This window comes from Pogoniulus pusillus, chromosome 11 (genome assembly GCF_015220805.1).
Source record: "Pogoniulus pusillus isolate bPogPus1 chromosome 11, bPogPus1.pri, whole genome shotgun sequence".
In the NCBI taxonomy this organism is placed as follows: domain Eukaryota; kingdom Metazoa; phylum Chordata; class Aves; order Piciformes; family Lybiidae; genus Pogoniulus; species Pogoniulus pusillus.
The window spans coordinates 33,684,242-33,706,834 of record NC_087274.1 but is presented as its reverse complement, the minus strand read 5'-3'; the positions used below and the strand labels follow the sequence as shown (position 1 = coordinate 33,706,834).

The following is a 22,593-nucleotide window of genomic DNA, read 5'->3' as shown; positions in this document are numbered from 1 at the left end:
CCCTTGAGTGTTGATTTTGGGAGTGACTATATCAAGGCAGGAGAATGACAGACCCCACTGGAAAGAGCAAACAAACACAGGGAGTCTGAGGGGGGAAAATGAAAGGGAAGTTGTGAGACAGAATTCAAGCACAAGCAGTGTCTGGGCAGAGCAGCACAGGAGGTGTGAAGGCAGCACAGTGCAAGAGCAGCGCAGGTCCTGCCCTCAGCCCATGACTGAGCTCCTGGCAGAGACAGCAGCTGTGGCGCACCAGTGATGCCTGGCAGAAGGCTCAGCTCAGGCAGCTGCCTTCCAGAGCTGCAGCAGCTGGCAGGCATCTTTGGTGGCTTCTGCTCAGGAGCCCTGTCCAGTGAAGGGTTTCACATTGGCAGACACAACTCTTTGCACAGCTCCAGGCCTGGCTGGATGAGGGCAGGCAGGAAAGCAGATGCTCATTTCTGCCTCCCACCTTTCATGCCACTGCCCTGGGGAAGGTGCTGAAGAAGAGGCAGTTCCATCAGCACAGGCTCCTGCTTTTGAGACAAAGGAAGGGGAAACACAGCCCCAAGTCTGTCCTTCCTACAGGGCCATTTACCCAGTGTCTGGTGCTGATACCAAGCTGAGTGGTGCAGCTGAGAAGACTGAAGGATGGGATCCATCTGGAGGGACCTGGGCAAGCTGAAGATGTGAGCTGAGGACAATCTCATGAGGTTCAATAAGGCAAAGTTCAAGGTCCCACACCTAGGTTGGGGTGATCCTTGATAACAATCCAGGTTGGGGGATGATGAGGCTGAGAGCAGCCCTGAAGGAAAGGCCTTGGGGGTGCTGGGGAAGGACTGTTGAGGAGCCTTGGAGTCATAGGATGAGAGGCAATGGCTTGAAACTGGAGCAGAGCAGAGTTAGGTTGGATATCAGGAGGAAGTTGTGCACAGTGAGGGTGGTAAGACACGGGCACAGGTTGCCCAGGGAGATGGTTGAGGCTCTGTCCCTAGAGACACTGAACATCAGGCTGGATGTGTCTCTGTGCAGCCTGCTGTAGCTGGAGGTGTCCCTGCTGGCTGCAGGGGGTTGCACAGGATGCCCTTGGAGGCTCCTTCCTAACCTGATGCACTCTGTGAGTCAATCTGATTTGCAGCCTTTTGGGTTTGTCTTTCCCTGTGCTCTTGGCCAAGCTCCCTGTGTGCTGGGGTTAGGCTGTGCCCCCGGCAGCATCCTCACTGCTGAAGCCTTGACATCCAAGCCCCATCACGGTGTTTCTTCCGTATCCTCCCACTTGGCAACAAAACACATCACCCTGAGCCCCTGTCCCCTTTCCCAGGGCTTTTAGCAGTGCTTCCCAAAGCATTCCCTGTGCCCTCGGACTGGGCGAAGGAAGGAGACTTCTGCCTTTCACCTTCGGCTGTACCTCCGTGCGTGCAAGAGCACAGCTCTGCTGCTGCTCGGATTTGCCGAGCTCAGGCTGCTGGTGATGTGCAGAGGGCTCTGGGAGCTGCGTTTCCTGTGACTGCTGCTGCCGAGATCAGGATGCCCATGAAGCTCCCATTCCCTCACTCCTCCCTCTCCGGGCAGCACTGCACAGCACGTAAGAAAAAGCAATCCCCAGCCCCCCGAGGAGCTCCTGCTTGCCCCCCCCTGCAGACCCCAGCCAGCACGAAGTCACCGCGGGCCGCGCTGGTCTGTGACACACGGGCAGGGCAGCCTGGCCGCCGGTGCCATTAGTACCAGTGCCTGAGGCAGCAGTTGCAGCGCTTTGCTTCTTCCCCTTGCTGCTGCCTGCCTTCTGTGTCAGCTTGCTGCCATCTCTGCTGCTACTCTCCAGGCACTGCAGGCCTCTGTCGTTGCTCTCTACTGCCTAGAGGCTCCACTCCGACGGCCTGGAGAGAAGCCACAAGCAGAGGAAGGACACCGTGCCCAAGGGAGGCAGAGCAGCAGGACCGCAGGCACCAGGGAGAGGGGCAGCAGGCCCCACCCACCACCTCCCACCCGGGCGAGTCATAGAGTCATAGAATGCTTTGGCTTGGAAGAGAGCTTTAAAAGCTTTAAAAGTCCATCCAGACTGCCGTGCAGCCAGCAGGGACACCTGCAGCTGGAGCAGGCTGCTCGGAACCCAGGCAGCCTGACCTGCACTGGTGCCAGGGATGGGGCAGCTGCCACCTCTCTGGGCAGCCTGTGCCAGGCTCCCACCGCCCTCAGTGTAAAAAACTTCTTCCTCATGTCTAGTCTGAGTCTCCCTCTCTTAGATTTCTGTCCAGCCCAACCTTAAAAGCATCCAACACTGGGGGCTTCACCACTTCCCTGGGGGCTTCACCACTTCCCTGGAGGCCTCCCTCTTTTTCCTAGCCATCCCCCAGGTCCTGGAACATGCTGAGAAGTTCTCCCCCAAGCCTTCTTCAGGCTGAACAAGCCCTGAAGATCTTTGATGTGATTTTTGTGCAGGTTGAACTTCTTGGTGTGGTTTTGCTAATTAGCCTTCATGGTTTAGATGATGTGTTCATTGTTATTGCCTTATGCCAGGTCCAGGGAAGAAATGTGATTTAGCCATGGGTTGGAAACTGTACCAGCAAGGGCAGATCTAACTGCAAGAGCATTAACCAATGCTTTTTCTGGATTCCATTAAGGAAATCCTTCGAGAGGACCTGAAGATGAATCCATCTGTAAAGCTGGGTTTGAGCTCAAGGCTGGCTGCATTGTGTCCATAGACTCAGCTGGATTGATGTCAGGAGGAAGCTCTTCAAGGACAGATTGGCTGCTGGAACGGGCTACCAGGTGAGGCAGTGGAGTCCTCAACCCAGGAGGTGTTTAGGAGGAGGCTGCATGAGGCACTTAGTGCCATGGGTTAGGTAATTAGAAGGGTTAGGTGATAGGTTGGACTTGATGATCTTAGAGGTCTTTTCCAACCTGGTTAATTGATTCTGTGATTCAGTTCTCTCAGCCTTTCCTCCCATGGCAGCTTCCTAGTCCCTAGGTCTGACATAGGTGAGCTGTTACCTGCACAGATGTTCTTTGCCTTGCTGGGGAGACTGAGTCAGGCTCAGTGCAACGGGCTGGTGGCCTTTGTCTGGGCACGGTGCCAGGAGAAACTAGCTACACTTCAAAGGGGGAGAATCCCCTGCCTCGACCTGCTGACCAGGCTGCTTCTGGTGCAGCCCAGGCTCTGGGCTGTGAGCACACATTGCTGCCTCACGTCCAGCTTTTCACCCACCAGTGCCCTCGAGTCCTTCTCCACAGGGATGCTCTCAAAGCAGATGATCTGCAGCAGGGGATTGAGTCCAGCAGCAGGGAGTTTGCAGATGGCACCAAGCTAGGAGCAGCTGTGGAGCTGTTGGAGGGTAGCAGAGCCCTGCAGAGGGACCTGGCCAGGCTGCATGGGTGGGCAGAGGCCAATGGGATGAGACTGATCAAGGCCAAGTGCAGGGTTCTGTGCGTTGGCCACAACAGCCCCAAGCAGCACTAGAGGCTGGGGCCAGAGTGGCTGAGAGCAGCCAGGCAGAGAGGCAGTGGTGGCCAGTGCCAAGGCAAAGAACAATAGTGCCAGGGCAGGGTCAATAGGTACAAACTAGAACACAGGAAGTTTCACTTGAACTTAGGGAGACACTTCTGTACTCTGGAGGTGACAGGGCACCAGAGACGTTGTGGAGCCTCCTTCTCTGGAGACTTTCAAAACTTGCCTGGGCATCTTCCCATGCCTTAGCAGGGGGCTGGACTACCTGATCTGCAGAGCTCTCCTGCGATGCTATGATCCCATGATAATCCCAGCATGGTGGGGTTGGAAGGGACCTCTGGAGATCATAGAATCAACGAGGTTGGAAGAGACCTTCAAGCTCAGCCAGCCCAACCTAGCACCCAGCCTTGCCCAACCAACCAGACCATGGCACTAAGTGCCCCAGCCAGGCTTGGCTGCAACACCTCCAGCCACAGCCACTCCACCACCTCCCTGGGCAGCCCATTCCAATGCCAATCACTCTCTCTGACAACAACTTCCTAACAACATCCAGCCTGGACCTGCCCTGGCACAGCTTGAGGCTGTGTCCCCTTCTCCTGTTGCTGGCTGCCTGGCAGCAGAGCCCAACTCCACCTGGCTACAGCCTCCCTGCAGGCATCTGCAGGCAGCAATGAGCTCTGCCCTGAGCCTCCTCTGCTGCAGGCTGCACCCCCCCAGCTCCCTCAGCCTCTCCTCACAGGGCTGTGCTCCAGGCCCCTCCCCAGCCTTGCTGCCCTTCTCTGGGCACCTTCCAGCACCTCAGCAGCTCTCTGCAATGGAGGAGCCCAGAACTGGACACAGCACTCCAGGGGTGGCCTGAGCAGTGCTGAGCACAGAGGCACAAGAACCTCCCTTGTGCTGCTGCCCACACTGCTCCTCAGCCAGCCCAGGATGCCATTGGCTCTGCTGCCCACCTGGGCACTGCTGGCTCATCTTCAGCTCCTCTCTCCCAGCACCCCCAGATCCCTCTCTGCCTGGATGATCTCCAACCACTCTGTCCTCAGTGCAGCCCCTCCCTCCCCTCAAGCAGGGCACCAACAGCAGCTTGCCCAGGGTCACAATGGCCCAGGTGGGTTTGGAATGTTCCCGGGGAAGGAGACTCCACAACTTCTCTGTGCAGCCTGCTCCAGGCTCCAGCACTCTCACAGTGAAGAAGTTTCTCCTGCTGTTTAAGTGAAGGGGCTGGGTCTATGTTTCTGTCAGCAAAGGCTGAACCGGGAGATGCTTGAGGTCCGTTCCAGTTCGGCAGGCTGCGGCTCTGCCATGCCTCCCGATGGCTGCGGGCGTTTAGCATTCTGGTTCTGTTGGAGAGCAAAGCAGCCCCTGGCGACTCTGCTGAACGCCTCTCTGCTTGTGCTACTTTAACCCAGCTGGCCCTCGCCGTGCCCGGCAGGGACCACTCCGAAGGCAGGGAAAAAAGCCTCCAGCGCCCTGGAGCCGGCAGCGGGGCGGAGCGGCAGCGGGGCGGGGCCGGCAGCGGGGCGGAGCAAGGGCGGCTGTGCGGCGGGGCGGGGCCGGTGGCGGGGCGGGGCGGAGCGGGGCCGGTGGCGGGGCGGAGCGGGGCCGGTGGCGGGGCGGAGCGGGGCCGGTGGCGGGGCGGAGCGGGGCCGGTGGCGGGGCGGGGCGGGGCCGGTGGCGGGGCGGGGCGGGGCGGAGCGCGGCGGGGCCGGCAGCGGGCGGAGCGCGGGCGGCTGTGCGGCGGAGCGGGGCCGGTGGCGGGGCGGGGCGGGGCCGGCAGCGGGCGGAGCGCGGGCGGCTGTGCGGCGGAGCTTAGCGGCCGCTCCTGGTGCCTTTGCCGGCCGTGGGCCCCGCGGGAGGCGGCAGCGGCAGCCGTTCTGGGTAAGCGGCGCTGCCGCCGGGGCCCTCTCCCACTCCCCGCGGGTTCTGCGGCTCCGGCCCCGGGCTTCCGCCGCTGCTCGTCCTCTTCATGTAGGATCCCCTTCTCGGTGGGCTCTCACCAAGCCAGTCCCCGACACCCTGGCCAAAGGACCCCGCAAACTACCCCCGCGGCCCTGGGCAGGGCTCCTCCTGCTGCTTCCCTCCCGCCGCAGAAGGCCGTTTGCCGGGCCGGAGCCTGCCGCCTCCTCCCGGGCAGTGCCGCCCCGCTCCGGGCTGCAGAATGTGCTCTCCGGCAGCACCGAAGCTTTGCCCTCCGAGGGCTGGGGGTGTGCTGCTCGGGGGCTGGTTTCTTGCCCTCCCCAGATATTAGCATTTGGCCTCTGGGGACTGGCGGTTTGCGCCCTGGGGGCTGGTGGGTTTTGGCCCCCAGGTTGGCACCCCGGTTCTTTCGCTCCCCTAGCGCCGAGGGCACCCAGCCTCTGCAGCCCTCGTTTCGCTTCGCTCTCTCCTCGCTCCGCAGAGGGGTGGTTGCGATAGACTCAGATTTGCTGGGGAAGAGCATAAACTGCGGGGGGCACTCCTCGCACAGCCAGGCTGGAAGCGGCTCCGTGGACGGGCATCTGAGAGCCAACAAGAGCCCCTGGTAGCTGGGCCAAGCAGGAGGCATCCGTCCCAGCCGTGCTGCAGCTGCCCCACGCTGGCTGCCTTCACCAGCGGGCTTTTAAGGTAAGGACTTTGTGTTTTGCTGGGGCTGGTTAGCTGATGGAGAGGTTGTAGGAGTTGTTCTGCACTGGTGTTGGGGTGTAAAGAAACCATTTGTGTCCAGAGAAGTGCTGCCTTTCATCCGGGAAAGTCGGATGGGGGCAGAGGGACAGAAGAGAGCCCGTGCCAAGGGTCTCCTGCTGCCCGGCCTCCTCAGACCTGCCTGTTGTACAGGTGGAAGCATCCCGAGGCATGTGCCCCCTCCTGTCTCACCAGACATCAGCTCTGCTCGCACTGCTCCATAGGCGGCTGAGCTGCTGCAGCCCCGGCCGGCAGCAGAAAGGAGGAGGAGGATGTTTGGGGGTCCTGGAGCAGGACTGGTCCATACTGCCGTGCCCTCGGTGCTGCTTGGGGTGGTGGGGGCCATGGTCTGCAGGAAATGTATTTCCAGTCTTCACCATTCCTCTTAATGTGCAGTCAGCCTTGAGGCTGCAGAGCTTTTTTTCCCCCTCTGCTGCAGTCAAAGCAAAGCATTCAGTGATGAGGTGAACTTTCTCCTGGGGATTTGTCTGCAGAATAACTTGGGCACCCAGCACCAGAACAAGGGGACTCAGTCTCAGTTGTGCCAGGGCAGGTCTAGGCTGGGTGTTAGGAGGAAGCTGTTGGCAGAGAGAGTGATTGGCACTGGAATGGGCTGCCCAGGGAGGTGGTGGAGTGGCCGTGCCTGGAGGTGTTGCAGCCAAGCCTGGCTGGGGCACTGAGTGCCATGGTCTGGTTGGTTGGGCAGGGCTGGGTGCTAGGTTGGGCTGGCTGAGCTTGGAGCTCTCTCCCAACCTACTTGATGCTATGCTATGGTATGCTCTTCTCTCTGTGTGCTAAGGGGAAGCTGCTGAAAGGATGGAGTTGCTTTGCCTGGGCAGGCTGAGAGCAAGATCTAGCCCATCAGGTGCCAAATGTGCACAGCACAGCTGGGGTCCCCTGGGGAGCTGGGGCGTCCCCACCCCGTGGGACAGCTGGGCATTTATCCCAGGGGCTCCTAATGGGGAAGGCTGCAAGACTGATGTTAAGGCCAGGCACTGAGATATGGGAGCTTTGGAATTCTCCTGTGAGCTGCTGTGGCTGTGCTGCTGGCCAGAGCACTGGAATGAGCTGCCCAGGGAGGTAGTGGAGTCACCCACCCTGGAGGTATTTCAGGGTGGTTTGGATGTGGTGCTTGGGGCTATGGTTTATTGTGAATCTTGTCGAGTAGGGCTCTAGGCTGGACTTGGTGATCCTGAGGGGTTTGCCAGCCTGGGTGTTTTTGTGATTCTGTGTGGGGTTGGGCTCTGCTCCCAGAGACAAGAGGAAAACACCTCGAGCTGCCCAGGGGAGGTTTGGGTTGGATATGAGGAACAATTTCTTCTCCAAAAGGGTTGTCAAGGCCTGGCCCAGGCTGCCCAGGGCAGTGGTGGAGTCCTCATCCCTGGAGGGGTTTCAAAGCCATGGAGATGTGATGCTGAGGGCCATGGTTTGGTGGTGACCTGGCAATGCTGGACTTGATCTTAAAGGTGTCTTCCAAGCAAAGGAGTCTCCCTCTGTGGTGGGAGCTTTTAAGGAAGCTTAGGATTACAGAATCACAAAATGCTTTGGGTTGGAAGAGAGCTTCAGAAGTCATCTAGTCCATGCTGCAGCTTGCTCAGAGCCCTGTCCCACCCAGCCTGGAAGATCTCCAGGGATGGAGCATCTACCACCACTCCTGGCACCCTGGGCCACTGTCTGACCATCTCAAACATTTCCTTCTCTCCACTCTGAGTCTCCCTCCCTTAGTTCCAACCAGTACCCCCTGTCCTGGCACAACAACCCTGCTAAAGGGTCTGTCCCCACATTTCTTCTCACTCCTGGAAGTCCTGGAAGGCCACCAGGGTCCAGCTGGCAGAGGATGCTGCCTGCTCCATGGTGGGTGATGGGCAGTGAAGGGCATCCATGTGCATATGTCCAGAGCTCAGCTCCCAGGCTGTGACTGGGCAGTGCCTGGAGTGGGACTTAGAATCATAGAATCATTTAAGTTGTGAGGATCCTCAAAGCTCATCCAGTTCCAACCTCCTGCCATAGGCAGGGACAGCTCCCACTAGAACAGGTCACTCAAGGCCTCATCCAGCCTGCAGCCTGGCCTTGCACACCTCCAGGGAGGCTGTGGAGCACAGAAGCACAGAGTGTGATGAAAGATCACAACCTCCCTGGGCAACCTGTGCCAGTGTCTCACCACCCTCACTGCAAAGAACCCTGTCCTAACATCCAATTTCAGTCTTCCCTCTGCCAGTTCAAACCCATCCCTCGTCCTGTCATTCCAAGCCCTTGCCAACAGTCCCTCCCCAGCCCTCCTGTGGCCCCCTTCAGATCCTGCAAGGCCACTCCGAGGTCACCTCCAGGCCTTCTCTTCTCCAGGCTGCAGAGCCCCCACTCTTGTAGCCTATGATCATAGCAGAGCTGCTGCAGCCCTCTGAGCATCCTGGTGGCCTCCTCTGGACTGGCTCTACCTTGACTTAGCTGAGCTGCTTCCCTTCTGGCTGCAGCCTCCTGCTCTCTCTGCTCTCCCTGTCTCTGGCTCCTCTGGTCTCACCCTTCACCCGCTGCTGCATTTCTGTTCACAGGAGGCCTTGCCATTGCCATGGGGAGGACTTCAGCAAGAGCTGCACCTTCAGCCTTGTCCTCAGGAGCTGAGAGCCTTCTGCTGGAGCTGTGAGCAGGGCACAGTGATGGCACAGTGATGGCACAGCAGGGTGTGTGGGTTCTTCCTGGCAGCAGAGGAAGCCTCCCCACGCAGCCCAACCAGCCCTGCGCTGATTTGCTTCCTTTGCTCTTCTCCTCTCTTTCAGCTTCCAGCGGTGGGAAGATGCTGGTGGACAAAAATGAATCTTGGTTGTCTAATTTCTCCTCTGCTGCCTCATCCTTTGTGAAAGGAGGTGACAGCTTGGTGGGCATCGGCCTGCAGGAGGTGGTGGTTGGGCTGGTTCTGGCCCTCATCGACTTGCTCACCCTGCTGGGGAACACAGTGGTCTTCATCTGCCCCGTGGTGGAGAAGAGGCTTCGCACCGTCACCTACATCTTCATCATGTCCTTGGCCATGGCAGACCTCCTCGTGGCTTGTCTGGTCATGCCCTTTAGGTAAGAAGTGCTGCAGGGTAAGATCAGACAGCAGAGCCTGGGCAGTGTCACCTCTGCCGCCTGTGAATGAGTCACAGAGTGGCAGGCTGGGAGGGACCCAAGGGTCCCCTGCTGCAGCCCTTCTCGGTGGCAGTGCAGCTGGAATGAGCTGGCCCAGCAGCCTGGCAGGCTGAGGCTGCAAACTGCCCCATGCAGGGCACTGCACTGCTTCCCCTGGGAGCTGATTCCAGAGTCTGACTGTGCTCAGGGGGGAACATTTCCTTCTGGAGTGCAGGGGGAATGTCCCCAGCAGTCACTTGTCCCCATCAGCCCTTGTCTTCCCCATGGCACTCCTTGTACCAGGGGAGCCTCCATCCTGCTGGTAGCCACCCTTGGTGTCCTGGTCCATGGTGACAAGGTCTGCCCTGAGCCTTCTCCAGGCTGAACAGCCTCAGCTCTCTGAGCCCTTCCTCACCTGGCAGAGCTGCCAGGCCACTGAGCATTCTCCTGGCCCTTCTCTGGACACTTTCCAGCCTGTCCACAGCTTTTTTGTAGGGCCCAGTACTCCACAAAGATGCTCACAGGGCTGGAGACCCTCCCCTACAGGAGGCTGGGAGAGTTGGGGCTGTTGAGCCTGGAGAAGAGAAGGCTCCAGGGAGACTCTAGAGCAACCTTCCAGTACCTGAAGGGTCTCCAGGGGAGCTTGGGGGTTCACCCTCCACAAGCACAGCTTGCTCAAGGCCTCATCCAACCCAGCCTTGAACACCTCCAGGAAGGAGGCATCCTGCCTCCCTGGGCAACCTGTGCCAAGTCTCACCACCCTCACTGCCAAGAATTTCTTCCTCATCTCCGGTTTCAATTTCTCCTCAAGCTTCAGTCCATTGCCTCTCACCCTGTCACTGCAAACCTGTGTCAAAAGTCCCTCTGCAGGGGCTGTGGGGATAGAGCAAGAGGCAGTGGTTTGAAACTGAAGCAGGGCAGAGTTAGGTTGGACATCAGGAGGAAGCTCTGCACAGTGAGGGTGGTGAGACACTGGCACAGGCTGCCCAGGGCTGTGCTTGAGGCTCTGTCCCTGGAGACGTTGAAAGTCAGCCTGGCTGTGTGCCTGTGCAGCCTGCTCTGGCTGGAGGTGCCCCTGGTGCCATGAGAAGAGCCATGAAGCCTTGCCCTGTGTGTGCTGTGGGATCCTCCATGCTGCTCATGTGCTGGGGTCAGGCGGTGCTGCTGGCTCTCTACAGCTGCCTGAAGGCAGCTTGGAGCCAGGTCGGGGCTGGTCTCCCGAGTAGCAGGTGCCAGATGAAGAGGAAATGGCCTCGAGTTGCCCCAGGAGAGGTTTAGGCTGGACATTAGAAGAAGCCTCTTGGCTGGCACAGGCTGCCCAGGGTGGTGGTTGAATCCCGTCCGTGGAGGTGCTGAGAAGAGGCAGAGCTGTGGTGCTGAGGGTCAGGCACAGCCTCGGCAGAGGCAGAGGAGGGTTGGGCTGGAGGATCTGACAGGGCTCTGCCACCAAGGTGAGTCTCTGATCCCACCACGGGAAGCCCTGCCCCGCAGCTGCCCGGCTCCAGGAGGGCCTTTGCAAATGGCTGTAATGAACTGCTGCTGGCTGGCTGCAGAGCAGGGCTTGCCTTGAGCCCTCTGCCGCGGGGCTGGAGCACAGAGCCCACCTGGCGGGCAGTGAGGTGGCAGTGAGGCTGGGGGGGGGGGGGGCAGTGAGGTGGCAGTGAGGCTGTGGCGGGGGCAGTGATGTGGAAGTGAGGCTGTGAGGGGATGGCAGTGATGTGGCAGTGCAGCTGCGGGGGAGTGGCATTGATGTGGCAGTGAGGCTGCAGGGGAATGGCAGTGCTGCTGCAGTGCTGCTGCTGTGGGGCTGGCAGTGATGTTGCAGTGCTGCAGTGGGGGGTGGCAGCTCAGCAGGCTGTGTGCACTCAGCTCTTCTCACGCTGCCACCCAAGAAGTGCTGCAGCAGGCTGCTGAAAGGCTGCTGTTGGAGCATGGCTCAGCCCTGCCACAGCTGCCAGTGTCCCTTCTGTCCCTGCTCACTTCTCCCAGGCAGTATCTGCCAGTGTCCCTTCTGTCCCTGCTCACTTCTCCCAGGCAGTATCTGCCTGCTTCTGCTGGCTTCGGGTGACTGAGCAGCTGAGCTGCAGCGTGGCTGAGCCCCGCAGGCTGCCTCTGGGCAGCTGTTCCCCAGCCTGGAGCTGAAATCCTCTCAGTCTGGAGCATGAGACCAGAAGCAAATGGATGTTTCTCTTTGGAGAGAGCATGGTCCCTGCCTCAGGAGTTAGGGAGCCCTGGTAAAGCCTGTGCTGCACAGGGCACTGCGATAAACAGGGCTGGGCAGGAGCAGCTGAGGGAGCTGGGGGTGTGCAGCCTGCAGAAGAGGATGCCGAGGCAGAGCTCGTTGCTCTCCCCAGCTCCCCGCAAGGAGGCTGCAGTGAGGTGTAGTTTGGGCTCCTCTCCCAAGGGACAAGTGATAGGACAAGAGGAGATGGCCTGAAGTTGCCCCCCGGCAGATTTAGGTTGGACATTAGAAGAAACTTCTTGACTGAAAGGGTTCGCCAAGCCTGGCACAGGCTGCCCAGGGAGGAGGTTGGATCCCCATGCCTGGAGGTGTTTGGCAGAGGTGCGGTGCTGAGGGCCAGGGTCAGCCCCAGGCTGGGCAGTTGGATGAGGGTTGGGCTGAGTCCCTCTGGCTTTGACGTCTCCCTGTTCCCTCCTGCAGCATCATCTATGAGGTGACAGGGATGTGGCTGTTTGGGAGGCTGTTCTGCAAGGTCTGGATCTCCTTTGATGTCATGTTCTGCACGGCATCCATTGTCACCTTGTGCTTCATTAGCCTGGACAGGTACTGCTCGGTGGTGACTCCCTACCACTACCCCAGGAGGATGTCCCGAGGCAGGTAAGTGCAGCTGCTGCTCACCCTGGCTCCCTCCAGAGTGTCACTGGGCTGTGGTCTGCACCGACTCCGGGCCTGGTGCCCCAAAGCAGAGCGATGTGGCCAAAGGACCCTCACAACACTTCACACCTCACAGAAGGTTTTTGATGTGGTGCAGAGGAAAGGAGAATGCAGCTGGGCTGGGCTGATGGTGCTGCTGGGAAAGCACAGTTTGAGCTATAGGTGGGTTGCAAAATGGGGGAGGAACCAGATTGAAACTGAAAATGAGGAGGAAATGCTTTAGTGAGGGTGGTGAGACACTGGCACAGGTGGCCCAGGGAGGCTGTGGATGTGCCCTACCTGGAGGGCTTCAAGGCCAGGTTGGATGAGGCCTTGAGTGACCTGTTCTAGTGGGAGGTGTCCCTGCCCATGGCAGGAGTTTGGAGCTGGATGATCTTGAAGGTCCATTCCATGTCCCTGCAGAGGGGCCTGAGGACAGCTTCGGTTTTCAGGTCTTCTTTTCCATGCTTTGTTCTCCCTGGATGCTTTCCAGATTCTCTCCATTCTCCTTCCAGACAAACACTGACAAGCTGGAGATCAGAGCTCATTTTCACTGAGCCTCTTCTAGAGCCCATGAGGAAAGCATCAGATGCTCCCAGGGCTGGAGCAGCTCTGCTGTGAGCACAGGCTGAGGGAGCTGGGGGTGTGCAGCCTGCAGAGGAGAAGGCTCCAGGGACACCTCAGAGCAGGTTTTCCAGTACCTGAAGGGGCTCCAGGAGAGCTGGGGAATGACTTCTGACAAGAGCTGGGAGTGACAGGAGGAGAAGGAATGGATTGAAGCTTGAGGATGGGAGACTGAGACTGGAGATGAGGAAGAAATTGTTGGCAGTGAGGGTGGTGAGACACTGGCACAGGTTGCCCAGGGAGGCTGTGGATGCTCCCTCCCTGGAGCTGTTCAAGGCCAGGCTGGATGAGGCCTTGAGCAAGCTGTGCTGGTGGGAGATGTCCCTGCCTGTGGCAGAGGGTTGGAGCTGGATGAGCTTTGAGGTCCCTTCCACCCCAACCCATTCTCTGGTTCTAGGAGCTTCTGCTCTTTGCAGGCATTTAACGAGACCCTGCCCAGGGCCCAGGGAAGTGACTCCCAGAAGCAGCCAGGCAGCAGTGGTGGCTTCCTCCTGGCAGCCTCACAATGCCTTCTGAAGTTCTGCCGAGGGGGGAGTGCAGGGAAAACAGGAGGAGCTTCTCAGCTCCTGCCAAAGCCTCCTGGGAGACACTGAAGTGAGGGCTGCAGGGCTGGGCAGGTTGTCTGGGGGTGGCAGGGAGGATGATGCAGCTGCAGGGTGTTGGCCAAGGTGGGTTCAGGCCCTTTTGGGGGTGTCTCACCCACTGCAGCTCTTGCTGTGTGTGATCTGGGGAGTGCTGGCAGTGGGCACAATGAGGAGGGGGCACACTGCAGAGCAAGTGCTGCTGGGGTCTGTCAGCTCCACCCCTGTGGCTCCTCAGAGGATAAGGCAATGGCCACCACTAAAGCTGCAGCCAAATCCTAGGGTGGGTTGGGCTGGAAGGGACCCTCAAGACCATCCAGTTCCAACCCCCTGCCATGGGCAGGGACACCTGCACGAGCTCAGGTTGCTCAAGGCCTCATCCTGCCTGGCTTTGAATACTTCCAGGCTTGAAGCTCCACAACTTCTCTGGGCAGCCTGCTCCATGCCTCAGCACAGGGAAGAATTTCTCCCTTTTGTCTGATCTACACCTCCCCTCTCTCAGTTTAAACCACTGCCTTGGTCCTGCCGCTTGCCCTGGTGGAAGTTGCTCCTCATCTTCCCTGGAGGTCCCCACCAAGTCCTCAAAGGCTGCTCCAAGGAAAAAATACCTGCAGAGACCTGCCTGCTGTGGGTTTAAATAGTACCAAAAGCCCTGGGGGAAACCTCTCCTCTGCTCTCAGGCAGCTCTGAGCACCCCTCAGCCTGAGCCCAGTCCTGCAGCCACAGCCCCATCAGAGCCACTCACTGGGACTGGCTGTCCCCCCTGAGCTGTGCTGTCCCACACAGGTTGCCAGGGGGCTGAGTGGCCCTGGATGTTGCAGCACAAGATTGCTCAGAGCCCCTCTCCCCTGTCCTCTCCCCTCCTGCAGATGCATCCTGATGACCTGCATGGTCTGGGTCTACTCCTCCCTCATCTCCTTCCTCCCTGTCATGCAAGGCTGGAACGAGATCCCCGGGGAGGACTTCGACGCGGGCAGGGAGTGCATCTTTGTCACCAACTGGGTGTTTGCCCTGGTGGCCTCTGCCCTGGCCTTCTTCCTGCCCTCCCTGCTGATGTGCACTATGTACTTCTTCATCTACCGAGCCTCACGCCTCAAGGCCACTCGCATCGTGTCCCAGGCCCTGGACATCCACTACCACCCCAGCAGCCAGCGGCAGAACCACCTGCAGCTGGAGAACAAGGCCACCAGGACCATCAGCATCATCATCTCAGCCTTTGTGCTCTGCTGGCTGCCCTACTTCATCCTCAACATCTGGCTGGCCGCCAGCGGTGCCAGCTCTACCAGCGCCCTTGTGGCCAGCACCTTCAAGATCATCACCTGGTTGGGCTACTGCAACTCCACCATCAACCCCATGCTCTATGCCTTCCTCAACAGGGACTTCCAGCGGGCGCTGAAGAAGCTGCTGGTCTGCAGGCACAGGTCTCAGGTGGCCATTGGCGAGGACGTGGTGTCCATAGCCACCTTCTCCAGGACTGCTCCAGACCTCGACTACGGCATCGCGGTGCCGGGGCCCAACGGCGTCCTGAAGGGCAAACCCAAGTGAGGAGGACTCCCAGCCAGCTGCTGGGGTCCAGAGCACATCCCAGTGGAGAAACCATGGGAGAAAAACAGGGCGAGGAGGGGCTGGAATATTGCAGCTGGGGGCATGTGGCACAGGTGTGTGTCTTCATCCTCCACAGCTTTGCAGAGGAACCTGGGTGTGGGCAGGAAGAAATGGCCTCAGGTTGCAGCAGGGGAGGTTTAGGCTGGATGTTAGGAAGCAGTTCTGGGCTGAAGGGGTGGTGAGGCACTGGGCCAGGCAGCCATCCCCAGGGGCATTTAAAGGATGCTGGGGGAGGTGGTTTAGTGGTGAGAGGGCAGTGCTGGGTCAGTGCTTGGACTGGAGGATCCTAAAGGCCTGTTGGGAGTGGAAGGGTTGGATGGTGCTGTGCTGGGGGCAGCTCCTCCTGGGGTCGTTGTTCCTGTTGGTGCTTCCTAAGGCAGGTTCACTCCTCATGCTGGGGCAAAGGCCCTCAGTGATGTGACCTCTTTCTGTAGGTCCTGCTGAGCTACACCAGGAGGTGGGACAGTGCTCAAGCCCCTCCAGCTGATATGACAAAGCTGGCCAGGGTCAGTGACCCTCCTGTGTCAGGCTGTGTGTGGGGCCCCGGGGATGTGGTCAGAGAGCAGAAGCCACTTGGTCACACAGGCACCACTCTGCTGCCTGGGCTGTTGCTCAGGGTTCAGAGATTCATAGAATGGTTGGGGTTGGCCTTCCAGTACCTGAAGAGGGGTACAGGAGAACTGGGGAGGGGCATTTTACAAGGGCTGGGAGTGATAGGAGGAACAATGGATTGAAGCCTGAAGGGAGATTGAAACTGGAGATGAGGAAGAAAGTCTTGGCACTGAGGGTGGTGAGACCCTGGCACAGGTTGCCCAGGGAGGCTGTGGAGCACAGAAACACTCAGTGTTATCTTTGATCACATTGGGTGATTCTGTGCTCCACAACCTCCCTGGAGGTGTTGAAGACCAGGTTGGATGAGGCCTTGAGCAAGCTGTGCTGGTGGGAGGTGTCCCTGCCCACTGGATGAGCTTTGAGGTCCCTTCCAGCCCAACCTATTCTGGGATGAACTGTTCTGGTTTCTCCACCTGCCTACAACTTTACAACTCAGGCTGTGAACTGCTGTGGGCAAATATCTTCTGGTGCCCCAGTCAGAGTGTTCTGACACAGGGCGAGGCTCAGAGCCTTCAGTGGCTTCTGTGACGTCCCTTCTCAGCTCAGGAAGGGCCTCTCCTGCCTGGCAGCCCCAGGGGAAGAGATGCTGGCAGCACAGAGTCTGCAGGGGCCTCCAAGGGGACTCCAGGTGACCAAGCCCAGCTAGGGAGACGCTTGCCTGCGTGTTTGGCACTGTGGTGCCCATGCCTTGGTGCTGTGACTGCAGCTGGAGAGCACTGCTGGGCCACAGAGCCATAACCAAAGGTGCTGAGGGTGGCAGAGCCCTGAAGCAGGCTGCCCAGAGAGGTGGTGGCATCTGCAGCTCTGGAGTCTGGATGTGTTCCTGTGTGGCCTGCCACAGGTGACCTTGCTCTGGCAGAGGAGGGGGTTGGTCTGGGCGAGCTCTACAGGTCCCTTCCAACCCCCCCGTGCTGCGTGGGCAGGGGCACTGCTCGCAGCCTCCCAGCCCCAAGCACCTGCCTGGCTGTGAACCGCACGGAGCAGCAGCAGCTGCTGCAGCGCCACCCTGGCAGCGCAGGCTGCGGCGTGCAGTGGGTGCAGGCTGCGGCCAAAGGCCCCGGCCACAGTGCTCCTGAGCAGCCTCGGGTGAGGAACTGCTGCACCCAGAGCCTGCCCTGAGACCCAGCTTCTGTGCACATGCAACACTTGAGGGGTGGCTTCTGGAAGAGCCCCTCTGGAGTGTGCAGGCAGCTGCTCAGGCCAGGGACGGCTGCTGCAGCCTGCAGGCAACCAGCAGAAGTGCCCAGGCTAAGCTGCAAGGGGACACTGCTGGAGCAAGGCTTCTCCCAGCTCAGAGCCATTGTCCCTCCTCCTGGCACCCCCAGCCCTGCTCAGAAGTCCCTCCCCAGCTCTCCTGGAGTCCCTTCAGCTACTGGAGGGCTGCTCTGAGGTCCTCCCAGAGCCTTAGGCTCAACAGCCCCAACTCTCCCAGCCTGTTCAGCCCTCTCAGCACCTTTGTGGCCTCGTCTGGACTCGCTCCAACAGTTCCAAGTCCTTCTTGTGTTGGGGGCTGCAGAGGGGCAGAATCCCCTCCCTGCCCTGCTGCCCATGCTGCTTCAGATGCAGCCCAGTGCCCACTGCTGGCTCACCTTGAGCTTCTGACCCGGCACCCCCAAGTCCTTCTCCTCAGCACTGCTTTCTGCCCCTTCCCCACCCAGCCTGGATTCGTGCTTGCAGCGGCAGGACCTCGCCCTTGGCCTTGCTGAGCTTCACGGCTGCAGCCCGTGCAGGTCCCTCTGGCTGCCCTCCCTTCCCTCCAGCCTGCTGCCCGCCGCGCCCAGCCTGCTGCCCACAGCACCCAGCCTGCTGCCCGCCGCGCCCAGCCTGCTGCCACCTTCCCTCCAGCCTGCTGCCCGCCGCGCCCAGCCTGCTGCCACCTTCCCTCCAGCCTGCTGCCCGCCGCGCCCAGCCTGCTGCCACCTTCTCTCCAGCCTGCTGCCCACAGCACCCAGCCTGCTGCCACCTTCCCTCCAGCCTGCTGCCCGCCGCGCCCAGCCTGCTGCCACCTTCCCTCCAGCCTGCTGCCCGCCGCGCCCAGCCTGCTGCCACCTTCTCTCCAGCCTGCTGCCCACAGCGCCCAGCCTGCTGCCACCTTCCCTCCAGCCTGCTGCCCACAGCGCCCAGCCTGCTGCCACCTTCCCTCCAGCCTGCTGCCCACAGCACCCAGCCTGCTGCCACCTTCCCTCCAGCCTGCTGCCCGCCGCGCCCAGCCTGCTGCCACCTTCCCTCCAGCCTGCTGCCCACAGCGCCCAGCCTGCTGCCACCTTCCCTCCAGCCTGCTGCCCACAGCGCCCAGCCTGCTGCCACCTTCCCTCCAGCCTGCTGCCCACAGCGCCCAGCCTGCTGCCACCTTCCCTCCAGCCTGCTGCCCACAGCACCCAGCCTGCTGCCACCTTCCCTCCAGCCTGCTGCCCGCCGCGCCCAGCCTGCTGCCACCTTCCCTCCAGCCTGCTGCCCGCCGCGCCCAGCCTGCTGCCACCTTCCCTCCAGCCTGCTGCCCGCCGCGCCCAGCCTGCTGCCCGCAGCACCCAGCCTGCTGCCACCTTCCCTCTCTCCTGCGGGCTGGGCACAGAGCGATGACACCGGGGGGAGGGGTTTATAAATAAAACAAAGAGAAGTTTATTAAATCGTTCAGACTTGAAAGAAGTCACAATAATCTCAGTGCACTCGACAGTGACAGCAAGTGCCTTCTGTACACCACCAACCCAAACGGATTGAGCCTGGCTGCCATACACAATCACCGCGGGAGCGGGGCAGGAGGAGAGGCGGGAGCTGGAGCAGCAGGGCAGGAGACACGGCTGGAGAAGGAGTGTTCAGAAAGGCAGGAGCAGAAGCAGGGCAAGAGAAAAGGCTGGAGAAGAAGCTTTGAGAAAGGCAGGAGCAGAGGAAGGGCATGAGAAAAGGCTGGAGAAGGAGCAGGGGAGGAGAAGAGGCTGGAGAAGGAGCTTTGAGAAGGGCAGAGGCAGGAGCAGGAGCAGGGCAGGAGGCAGCTCCAGCAGCAGAGCACACAGGGCCCTGCTGCCTGGTGTTGTGATGTTTTTGCCTTTCCCAAGTCCAACTGCAGCAGCTGCCCCAGGACAGGGATGACTTCATCAGCCTGAAGCTTGCAGAACCTCAAGCTTTTCCTAGATGATTTTAGTTTCCAACTAGGGTTCTTCCAGCCACTGCCTTAAGGTTAAAAACCCAGCCCAAGCCCTTCTTAATGGCCAAACCAGCAGAAGCTCCTTTTCCTTCTCGGGCTAAAATGCATTCCCTAAGCTAGAGCAGAGTGCAGAGGGAGGGGGTGGCTGGCTCTGGCCAGTGCCAGTTGATACAGCTGTGGGATTCAGGGGTGGTTTTTGCTTTAAAAACAGTGCAGGTCCCCAGTTTCCCCCAGCAGAGACAACAAAAGTGGAGTCGCAGCTCATTGCAAAATCATCTTCATTTCACCAAGGAGCAGGAGAGATCCTCACCAGGCTTAGAGACTGTAATTTGCTCTATAAAAATACAGGATTTAGTTCTATTTACACCTTACAGCTCTCCCTTACCCAGCAAGCTGACATTTACAAGCTTCCCAAAGGAAAAGAAATGCCCCCCACCCCCCAGCAAAGGAAGGAAACTGGGGCAGGAGAGTGGTGGGCACAGGGGCTGCACCCCCTGCCCAGGAGAGGAAGTGGAATGTGGGAAGTGTGGCTTTTGTTGGCTGGCAAAGGAAACCCAACTCTGGCCAAGACATCTTCTCCATCCAGCACAGCAGGAAGAGCTTTGGTGACCCACTGCCAGGCTGGGCATCCTGCTGGGCATGCTGCTGCTGCCCCAGCCCACCCAGCCTGGGCGGGCAGGGGGGTCCTGAGCAGTCATTTGCTGGGCTGCCTGCAGTGCTTGTTCCCCGACAGGCTCATTGTCCGTGACCTCTGCCTCAGCACCGGCTTGGGGGGCAGCTCCAGCTCTTCAAACACAGGGTTCTCGATCACTGCTGCCGCCTCTGGCCTCTCGGTGGGGCTGGGCGAGAGCATCTCCTTCACCATGGTGTACTGCAAGAGAGCAGGCACCGGCGGGCAGTCAGCAGCCTCCGCGGCCCCGGCGCTGCTGGAGCTCGGGCAGCAGAGCCACAGGTGCCCTCGGTGGTGGTGCACATCAGGAGCTGTCTGTGCCGAGGCCATGGGCACAGGCCAGTCCCAGCTGGCCCAGGGTTCAGCTGTGGAAGCCTTGGACATTGTTTGCAACCCAAAAACCTCGAACTCAGGAAATGGAATTCAGAGGTCCTGTGCAGCCTCCTGGGTAAGCCACCAGCTCCTACCCCACAGACCACCAGCTCCAGGCCACCAGCTCCTTCCCTACATGCCACCAGCTCCAGGCCACAGCTCCTTCCCTACATGCCACCAGCTCCAGGCCACAGCTCCTTCCCTACATGCCACCAGCTCCAGGCCACCAGCTCCTTCCCTACATGCCACCAGCTCCAGGCCACCAGCTCCTTCCCTACATGCCACCAGCTCCAGACCACAGCTCCTTCCCTACATGCCACCAGCTCCAGACCACCAGCTCCTTCTGAGCTGCCACTACCACCTTCCCTACAAGCCACCACCACCTTCTAAGCTGCCACCATCAATTTCCAAGCCACAGCCACCTCTTTCCAAGTCAGTACCTTCCTCCTAGGCCTCCACTTCCCTTCCAATCCAGCAGGCAGTGGTCTTCCATGCTGAACTGGAGGTTTTCCTTTGCCCCCTGAGGCAGCTGGAGGCTTTGTCTCACACCCAGGCAGCATTGGTGCCCTTGCAGCTGAGCACAGCTGATCCCAGTGCCCCAGGCAGCTGCACAGCAAGACAGGATCCCTGGCTACTAGGATGGAGCTACCACCAACATCCTTACGTGCCTAGGACTCTGCACTTCCTGCTTCAGAACATGGGCATGTGGCAGGAAATCACAGAGCCACACAACTGTTTGGGCTGGCAAAGCTCTCTGAGCTCATCCAGTCCAACCAGCAACCCAGTACCCCCTTGGCCACCAAACCATGGCCCCGGGTGCCATGGCCACACCTCTCTTGAGCACCTCCAGGGATGGGGACTCCACCACCTCCCTGGGCCAATCCCTGACCACTCCTGCACCAAAGACATTTCCCCAGTCTCCAACCTAACCCTCCCCTGGCACAATTTCAGGCCAGTTCTTCCCCTGCTATTACCTTAGGCAGCAGAGCCCAACCCTCACCTCACTGCAGCCTCCTCTCAGGGAGCTGCAGAGAGCAGTGAGCTCTGCCTCAGCCTCCTCTTCTCCACACTGCACACCCCCAGCTCCCTCAGCTGCCCCTCCACAGCCCTCTTCTCCAGACCTTTCCCCAGCTTTGGTGCCCCTCTCTGGACCTGCTCCAGCCCCTCAATGTCCTTCCTGGAGTGAGAGGCCCAAAACTGAACCCCGTGTGACCTCACCAGTGCCAAGCACATGGGCATGATCCCTGCCCTGCTGCTGCTGGCCACACCACTGCTGGTCCAGGCCAGGCTGCTGGTGCCCTTCTTGCCCAGCTGGGCACACCCTGGCTCATCTTCAGCAGCTGTCCCCCAGCACTCCCAGGTCCTTCTCTGCTGGGCAGTTTCCAGCCACTCTGCCCCCAGCCTGGAGCCTCCCTGGGTGGTTGTGACCCAAGTGCGGGACCTGGCACTTGGCTTTGTTGAACCTCATCCCACTGACCCTGGCCATTGGACCCAGCCTTTCTGGGGCTCTGCAGAGCCTTCCTGTGCAGATCAACACTGCCACCCAATGTAGTGCCATCTGCAGACTGACTGAGGGAGCCTCAGTGCCCTCTCCCGGGTCACTGCTAAAGACACTCAGTGGAGCTGGGGCAGCACTGAGCCCTGGGGAGCAGCACTGGTGCCCACCCCTGCAGCTAACTCCATCCCCATCTGGGCAGTAGCACAAAACACTGCACAATAGCCTTTCCTTCCCCCTCAGCTGTACCTGCAAAGCAAAGAGCTGCAGTGAGGCAAGCAGCAGCTGCAGTGCCCAGTGTCAGACTCACCTCTTGTGCATATTTCTGAGTGAACAGTGGTGGAAACTTCAGATTTCTAACATCACTCAAGGTCTGCAAAAGAACAGGAGGAGAAAGATGGGAACTCTTCCAAAACACCAACCATGACTGTTCCCAAACTGTGCAAACAATTCAGCCCGATGGGAAAACTGCTTTTGGAAGTCTCCTGTGGTTAAAAACCACAACCTGATGCCCCTGGCCCTTCGAGCAGGCTGAGTCTGAACCCAGCAGCACCCAGGCTGCACCAAGAACCACCCCTCCAGAGCTCTGCCTCCTGCAGCCAGGTCACTCAGCAAAGCCTGGAGCACCTCTGTGCAGCACCCCCGAGCCCAGAGCTCAGGCAGAGCAGGCTCCTCAGCGCCTTCACTGTGCCCGTGCCTGCGTCCTCCTCAGGTGGCTGGCAGCCCTCCGCCTGCCCTGCATGCCAAGGGCATTGGCTCCACCTGCTGACAGCATTCTCCCGCTGCTCAGAGACTCACAATGGCTTGGGCTGGAAGGGACCTTCGAGATCAGCCAGTGCCAACCCCTGCCATGGGCAGGGACACCTCCCACCAGCCCAGGCTGCTCAAGGCCCCATCCAGCCTGGCCTTGAGCACCGCTGGGGAGGTTTGCCAGCAACCCAGCACCCACCTCAGGACGCTTTTTAGCACAGAAGGGCAACATTTAGCTCTTTGTTTTAGGAAGGAGCAGCTTTGGTAAAGGTTTGAACAGAAAATGTTCAAGCAGAACTCAGTTCCCTGAGTGCTGCACTGAAATATGCTTTCAGCTGAGCAGTCAGCAGGGTGGGCAAGAGCCAGCCCTCTGCTGTTGAAGAGAACTGAGCTCCATGGTACTGAAATGCTTCAAAACCTTCACAGGACCACAGCACATCAGGGGCTGGAAGGGACCTCCAGAGCTCAGCCAGGCCAAGCCCTGCCAGAGCAGGAGCACCCAGGGCAGGGCACACAGGAACACATCCAGGGGGTTGGAAAGGCTCCAGAGAAGGAGGCTCCACAGCCTCTCTGGGCAGCCTGCTCCAGGCTCCAGCACCCTCACAGGCACAAATATTGCCCTCCTGTTCCCTGGCACCTCCTCTGCTCCAGCTTGCCCCCAGTGCCCCTTGGGCTGCCCTTGG

At 59.7% G+C, this 22,593-nt stretch overlaps 2 protein-coding genes across 4 annotated transcripts in view; one reads left to right on the top strand and one right to left on the bottom strand.

Moving 5' to 3' along the window:
• Positions 1-5,453: 5,453 nt before the first annotated feature.
• LOC135179641 (octopamine receptor-like) lies at positions 5,454-16,128 on the top strand. Of its 2 annotated transcripts, XR_010304063.1 has the most exons (5): positions 5,454-6,025; positions 8,857-9,145; positions 11,847-12,023; positions 14,134-14,922; positions 16,023-16,128. XR_010304063.1 is itself a non-coding variant. In XM_064151685.1 (4 exons), the coding sequence occupies exons 2-4, from the start codon at positions 8,874-8,876 to the stop codon at positions 14,807-14,809; spliced, it is 1,125 nt and encodes a 374-aa protein (XP_064007755.1). In that variant the 5' UTR covers positions 5,454-6,025; positions 8,857-8,873; the 3' UTR covers positions 14,810-15,064. The 2 variants fall into 2 exon arrangements, 1 of the variants encoding a protein (XP_064007755.1); XM_064151685.1 differs by lacking the exon at positions 16,023-16,128 and having other exon boundaries at positions 14,134-15,064.
• A 1,948-nt stretch (positions 16,129-18,076) lies between these two features.
• Positions 18,077-22,593, bottom strand: part of EIF2AK3 (eukaryotic translation initiation factor 2 alpha kinase 3) — a 66,634-nt gene continuing 62,117 nt past the window's right edge. For both annotated transcript variants that reach the window (XM_064151683.1, XM_064151684.1), the window contains 2 exons: positions 21,471-21,533; positions 18,077-19,494 (listed from right to left, as the gene is read on the bottom strand). In XM_064151683.1, the coding sequence (XP_064007753.1) occupies positions 19,318-19,494; positions 21,471-21,533 (240 nt within the window). In that variant the 3' untranslated portion in view covers positions 18,077-19,317. The remainder of the gene's footprint in view (positions 19,495-21,470; positions 21,534-22,593) is intronic.

Coding starts and splice junctions, on each gene's coding strand:
- LOC135179641 (XM_064151685.1), top strand. CDS start 8,874: ATGCTGGTGGACAAAAATGAATCTTGGTTGTCTAATTTCTCCTCTGCT. Junction 9,146..11,846: donor TGTCTGGTCATGCCCTTTAG/GTAAGAAGTGCT, acceptor TCCCTCCTGCAG/CATCATCTATGAGGTGACAG. Junction 12,024..14,133: donor AGGAGGATGTCCCGAGGCAG/GTAAGTGCAGCT, acceptor CCCCTCCTGCAG/ATGCATCCTGATGACCTGCA.